Source organism: Triticum urartu, chromosome 4A (assembly GCF_056163025.1).
Source record: "Triticum urartu cultivar PI428250 chromosome 4A, HENAU_Tu73, whole genome shotgun sequence".
NCBI lineage: Eukaryota > Viridiplantae > Streptophyta > Magnoliopsida > Poales > Poaceae > Triticum > Triticum urartu.
This window is the reverse complement of record NC_141876.1, coordinates 512,805,447-512,812,316: the sequence shown is the minus strand read 5'-3', so window position 1 is coordinate 512,812,316 and position 6,870 is coordinate 512,805,447. Positions and strand designations below refer to the sequence as shown.

At 50.0% G+C, this 6,870-nt stretch overlaps 1 protein-coding gene and 1 pseudogene across 1 annotated transcript; one reads left to right on the top strand and one right to left on the bottom strand.

Moving 5' to 3' along the window:
- The first annotated feature begins 735 nt into the window (after positions 1 to 735).
- LOC125554051 (pathogenesis-related thaumatin-like protein 3.5) lies at positions 736 to 2,030 on the top strand. The gene is made up of 2 exons (XM_048717675.2): positions 736 to 1,015; positions 1,111 to 2,030. The coding sequence occupies exons 1-2, from the start codon at positions 976 to 978 to the stop codon at positions 1,851 to 1,853; spliced, it is 783 nt and encodes a 260-aa protein (XP_048573632.1). The 5' UTR covers positions 736 to 975; the 3' UTR covers positions 1,854 to 2,030.
- Positions 2,031 to 4,090: 2,060 nt separating this feature from the next.
- Positions 4,091 to 5,437, bottom strand: LOC125554050 (calcium uniporter protein 3, mitochondrial pseudogene; annotated as a pseudogene).
- Positions 5,438 to 6,870: the final 1,433 nt, after the last annotated feature.

Sequence of the window (6,870 nt, the reverse complement as noted above, 5' to 3'; positions counted from 1 at the left end):
ACCAGCTGAGTATCCCAAGAGTTAGTATATGGATCAATCAACTCCGCAACCCTAGTCAGCAGGGTGCTTCCCCTCCTCGTTCTTGGGTACCTGACCGCACCAGAAGGAAGCCATGGGTCCTGCCAGATCCTAATATTGTCGCCATTACCAACTCACCACACCATCCCCTCCTTAATGACCTCTACTCCCCGAAGGATGCTCCGCCAAACATAGCTTATGCCAGGAGCAATTGTAGCAGAAAGAATGTCACCGTCCGGATAATACTTGGCTTGTAGGACACGAGCGACAAGAGTATACTAGCTCCAGGTGCAGCGATCGATCCCCCGCTCCGCGTTATAATTTTATAGATGATCATTTTGCTGTTTCGTCGCGACGATGGGCCGGCCCATTCGGGGGGCTGTATCTGTGCGGCGCGTGCGAATCGGACGCAAAGAGCGGCGCATAGGAGGTCTCCGTGTGAGCAGATGAGCTGTAGGCTTTTTTTGTCTATGGCGGACATGCTGGGCCGAGATGAGCTGAAGGCCTGCAACTAATCTGCTCTAAATGTGTCTAGAAAAAATAATCTGCTCTAAATTGAAATCTGTTACTTTCGCAAAAAGAAAAGCATTGGAATCCGTTACGCCTTTTACCGTACACAAATTGTCACGGATTTCTCGCCTGAACTAAAGCACCACTACCAGCACCGCTACGGCACCTAAACTGGCGCGTACATGGGCGATGGCACGAGGTGGACACGACACCAGGCGTTAGTCGTGCGTCCCTCCAAACTCTCAACGAACTCCGATATCTCCTCCCGAGTTCCCACCTAATGGCCTCCTCACCCCGTCACGTCTGTACAAAGCGTAGTAGTATCTGCCGAATCACTTCACTAATTTTCCAGCTGCAGCTCCCACACCTTCCGTCCAAGCGATCGATCGTCCGCTCCGCCGCCTGTCCAACGAGCTCCTCCTAGCTCGATCGAGGCCCGCCATTGCCATGGACGCCGCACGGATCGCGTCCCTTCTGCTCCTCCTCGGTACGCCTGCGAGTTCTTGGTTAGACGAAGTTCATCAGGTTGTTGCTGCATTCGCGCTGACGTACGTGTGTCTGCATGGTAACGTCTCCGCGCAGGGGTCGTTTGGTCACGCGCACAGCCCGGCGCCGAGGCGGCCGGCACGACGGTCTTCACGCTGCGCAACAACTGCACCTTCACGATCTGGCCGGCCACATTGTCCGGCAACAGCGCCGCCGCCGTCGGGGGCGGCGGCTTCGAGCTCGCGCCGGGCGCCAACGTGTCGTTCCCCGGCCCGACGGGCTGGTCCGGCCGGCTCTGGGCGCGCACCGGCTGCGTCGCCGCGGCCTCCGGCGCGTCCCTCGCCTGCGCCACGGGCGACTGCGGCGGCGCCGTGAGCTGCGCCCTCGGCGGCGCGCCCCCCGTCACGCTCGCCGAGTTCACCCTCGGGGGCGCCGACGGCAAGGACTTCTACGACGTGAGCCTGGTGGACGGGTACAACGTGGGCATCGGCGTGGCGGCCACGGGCGCCAGGGTGAACTCCTCGACGTGCGGCTACGCCGGGTGCGTGGGCGACGTGAACGCGCTGTGCCCCGCGGAGCTGCAGGTGGCCGGCAAGGAAGGGGAGCAGGAGGGGAGGACGGTGGCGTGCCGGAGCGCGTGCGAGGCGTTCGGGACGGCCGAGTACTGCTGCACGGGCGCGCACGGCGGGCCGGACAGCTGCGGGCCGACCAAGTACTCGAGGCTGTTCAAGGCGGCGTGCCCCGCCGCCTACAGCTACGCCTACGACGATCCCACCAGCACCTTCACCTGCGGCGCCGGAGCGCAGTACCTCATCACCTTTTGCCCCGCGCAGCAGTAGTCCGGCCGTTCGATTTTGGCTAGCAGTGTCGTTCGCTCATCGTTATGGTGTCTCGATTTTGGTTAGTATCGTTCATCCGAATTACTTACTAGATGTTTATTGGTTTGGTCGTGTCAATATGTATGCTTTTGATTCATTAATTTAATTTCTAAGAGAAAGATGTATGCTTTTGATTCATCTGGACTTTGCACAAAATAGATGAATTTATTTGTCACATGGTTTGATGATTTTTTCCCTCATGGTCTTTTTTTTTTGAGTGGTTCCTCATGGTCCAGTGCACTGCTTTTTTTAGACAAGTCTAGTGCACTGCTTCCAGAGATTTTTGTGCTTGTATAAATCCTGGGAAGAGAAGTTGGCACATGAACAAAACGAACGGGACGGGCCATCTCAGTCCATTCAACAAGGAAAAGGTCCAAAATAAATCTTTAACTTGTACACGAAAGCTAAATCAAACCATGAACTCACAATCTCGGAAATCAGCACACCAAACTCTCTGATCCTGATTTATTTTAAATCTTGAGGGTATTTAACTGGTATTATTCGCTAATGTGGCAAGGATAGTTGACGGGCTGGCTAGACATTAGGACGAATTGCGCTGGCCCATTAACGCAGTTGCTCGCACGCTCATTCATTCTATTTTATTTCCATTTTCATGATGATAATTTCTTCTTTTACATTTTCTTAATGAAAATAAACATTTTTTTTACGAACGCACTTGTCTTCTACCAGCCAACCACAACTCAGGTAACGAACGGCTACGCTAATTTTCGTGCCGAAACGTTAGACGAGAGATTATATGGGAAGGATGGATTTTTAGGAGCGATCAAAAATTTGAAGCGGCCACAAAAATTGAGCTTGACAATACTTGAACTCAGTACGACGCACTCATAAACGCCTCACCTAACCAATCCGAATGAAGGCTGCTAACGAGTATATTCAGCGTGTACTTGTGTATAAGAACAGAAATGAGCGTTCATATATGAAAACCTTTTTGGAATTTTCCGAAACATTTCATAAAAAACAGTAAACAATTTGGAAATACCGAATATGTATTTTAAACGCAAATAACTTACGAAATTCCAAAACATTTTTTTGAAAAATGTGAGACGGTAACATTTTGCCAAATGCACATTTTACATTTTCTTAATGACAATAAACAATTTTTAAAACTATACAAAGATTTTTAAAAAAATCTTCACTTTTTAAAATTTATTCCGATCTTTTTAAAATGTTTATATTTCAAATAGTATTCACCTCAAAATTGATTGTGTTTTCAAAAAATGTTCGTTTTTTAAAAAGTATTCAGTATTTTTAAAAGTGTTCGCATTTTGGAAAAAACAGAGATTTTAAAATTGTTCGGGCCAGCACAGTTTTAATTTGTTTGCCCTTAAACAATCTCTCAAATCTCGACGCTGTTGTGCGTGGGTAAATAGTCGGGCCTCACATTACAGTGTCAACAGTTAATGCTTTTAGTTTTTTTTAACATGGTATAGACGTAAGCGCCCATATAAACGCGCATACACTCATTCCTATAAACGCACATACACACAACCTACCCCTATGAGCACCTTCGAGAGACTGAGCCGACATATCATCTTAAGATTTTACGAAGTCACTGTAGACACCTCATAGTCGACGGGAACGTCTCTTTCCACTGAAAGCGTATCGTCGGAATTCCTGAAATAAATCCAGAAGTTCAGCAGCGGCAGATCTTAAGTTCCATTCATGTAGAACTTTTTACTTCGCGTCTGTTGGGCTGGCCTAGTCGCGACCGCTGTCGACAATCCCTTTTGGGTTTTTTTTTTTTTGCGTGTTATGAAAGAAACGAACGGTCTCCGTCTGTTCTTTTGGTATTTTTACTTTGCATGTTACGAAAAAACAAACTATTTTCGTTTGTTGGGCCGGCCCAGTCGTGACTAAAGTCAACAATTCTGGGATTAGACAATCTCTGTTTGGCACGTTGTCAAGGTTTAAAATAGACCAGGATTAAAAAGTTTGATGTGCTAATTTTTGGAATTGCAAGTTCAGGATTCGATTTAGCTTTCGTCTACAAGTTGAAGGTTTGTTTTGAACTTTTTTCTTCCAACAACGTGTACACGAGTTGTGACAGGCTGACAGCCCAAAACAGAGATGCTAAAAAAAAAACCCAAAACAGAGATGTTCGCGGAGTGCGTTCCTGTTTTCTTTTGAAACGTGCACGTTCACCTTTTTGAACATACAAAATGTTCGACCCAGTTTTCACGATAAAATGGTGAATTTTACCATCACTATATACAAGTTATAAACAAACTCAAACATCGGTGATTTTTCTGTGCCATGGACCCTCAATCGGTGAATCATGATAAGCACTCTACTACACGTCTCAAGCTAGTTTTTTCTTTCCATTTTGCGACTACGTCTCAAACTAGTTAGCCTGTACCAGAGTTCCCTAGAAGAACGGCGCTACTGATGTGCGTGCGTGGCGTGCCTGAACACGTCGGCATCGCACTCGCCGCCGTGATCGCTTTGTGCCACAGAACCGGAGCCGGACACGCCGCGCCGCTCCCCTTGCTTCAGCGCGTTGTACCGGGCGACGTCGAACTGGCGGGCGCGCATGAGGCGGCGCTGCCTCGCCGCGAAGCGGCTCCGGTAGAAGCCCTCGAAGGAGGGTTCCGTCGCCGTCCGCATGAAGAAGGTGTAGCCGGACATGAAGTAGATGGAGGTGACGTAGAAGCACACGGGCTCCATCACGTCCCACGACAGCTCCCAGAAGGTGAGCCGCATGAACCCCAGCGTCTGCGCCGCCAGCAGGCCCAGCCCGCACCACAGCTCCCGCCGCGTCTGCGCCGCCGCCTTGGCATCGATGGCCGCCTTCTGCCGCTCCAGCGCCCGCAGCTCCCGCGTGCGCGCCTCGACGTCGTCGCCCGCGGCCGGCGCCGGCAGCATGCTCCCGATCGCCTTTGCCACCTGGTCGGGGCGGAGGAAGACGGCGTCGGCGAGGACGATGACGGCGCCGGCCTCGTCGAGCGCCCCGGCGAGCCTGCGCCCGCCCTCCGCGCCGCCCGCAATGTCGACGCAGAGCGCGGCGTACTCTGACCTGGACACGACGCTCTCGGGGTTGGCCCTCAGCGTGGCGCGCGCCGCCTCCATCTCCGCCGCCCTCGCCACCTTCCTCGCCTCCTGCAGCGTCACGCCCGCCTCCCCGGGCCTCCACGGCACGGCAGCAGGCGGCGGCGTGAGCCCGTCGACGAGGCGGTTGAACAGCTGGTCGCCGACGGGGAAGGCGGGGAAGCAGTGGTGCGGGAGCGGGACGGAGACGGTGGAGTAGCGGGCGGTGGCCGGGCGCGGCCGTAGGAATGCGAGCGTGGGGCAGTCCTCCACCGCCGGCAGCGTCCGCCTCGCCGGGAGGATGGGAGGTGGGGGCTTGGGCACCGCGGCGGCAGAGCTGGCGGCCGCGCTCTTGGCTGCCCATATGCTCCGTGCAATGGTTCTGCGGAACGCCATTTTTCTTGGAGGCACGAGCTTTCCCGGCTTTGTGGTACGTGACAGAGACGAGAGCTCGAGCTCGGATGTTTGTTTGGTGGGTGGGTCGGAATGGGGGGACGGGGCGGGGTATTTATACCGGGCGAGTGTGACGCGGCGGATAGAGCCGCGTTTTACCAGCCGAAATCCAGGCAATTAAAAACGGGGATTGAATGTGGCGCTGACCTGGATTCATCGGCCAATCAGGCGTGCGGTTTAGGCTGGTTGTAATAGGAGTATCATATACTAGTATCATGCATATGATACTAGTGTATGATACTACCTTCCTAATGCATAATATCATATACTATTAGTATCATGTACTCCTTCCATTCAGAATTACTTGTCATGAAAATTGATATATCTAAAACTAAAATAGGTCTAGATACATTCATTTTTGCGACAAGTAATTCTGAATAGAGGAAGTAGTACTCTATTTATTGTCATGCATAACATAGATTAGCATAGTATTTATTATGATACAGTATCATGATATGATACTCAACCTTATTTTTCTTCATTTAAGTCTATGACACCTCATTAAGATTGTCTAGTTGGTATGCATGATACTAGCTATGATATTATTATCACGACTAGCCTTAGCGACAGCTGGAGACATGTGGTAGTAGTGCTGACCAATTTAGATGGCGACGACACGTACGGTGTGAGTCCGTTGCTCGCTCGGTCAGGTCGTGCAAAAATGTGACCAACGCGTTAGGCAAAACCTCGAACTGCAAGTTGGTTTAGTCCGTTTTTCTTTTCTTGGAAACCCGGCCAGCTCGGCACGCAAGTCAGATGGAGCATTTCAAACAAACATAACATACCACCTTATTCAGCTTGTTGCTTATCTTGCTGCGAGGAGATATTACCGTCACGCTTACGGAAAGAAGGAAGTAGTAACCGTGCACGTGTTTCCGCCATAGTTTAGAAACAAAAATGAAAACGGGAATGAAGACATGAGGCCGTTAGCTCCGGAGTTGGAAAAAGAACAAACATCTGTTTTTCATTTATTACAGTTACTAAAAAAATGTTTTGCTCCATGTGTTTCTTACTGTCTTGTTGGCATGGGAAAAAAATGTGATGACTTTAAGAAAAAACTATTGTGTATATTAGATCAAACATATTGCAAACGCATATAAATGACAATGGGATTTCTTTTAAAATTAAACATTGTGTTTTTTTGCAAATAAAACATGCACATATCAAGAGCAAAAGACATGGTAAACCTACATGTGGTTGGATGGTTAGGACGACGGTGGTATCCTTAGCCCACCAGGGTTTAAATCTTGGACTTGACGCTGGAGCTCGCATTTTCTTATATTTATTTCAGACCTTTTGGGGATGTGCGTTCAGTGGGAGGAGATGTTCCCATAGACTACGAAGGCTCAGTCTCTCGGAGGTGCTTGTAGGGGTAGGATGTGTATGTACGTGCATGTTTGGATTGCTTACATCAAACATATCTCAAATAACTTGTATTTTCTATATTGGTATAGATATAGACGAGGCGTTGGGGTTG

Bases quoted from the DNA above. Each gene is read 5' to 3' on its own strand.
- LOC125554051 (XM_048717675.2), top strand. From the start codon at position 976: ATGGACGCCGCACGGATCGCGTCCCTTCTGCTCCTCCTCG. The intron at 1,016-1,110 runs GTACGCCTGCGA...GTCTCCGCGCAG, and splicing joins GTCCCTTCTGCTCCTCCTCG to GGGTCGTTTGGTCACGCGCA.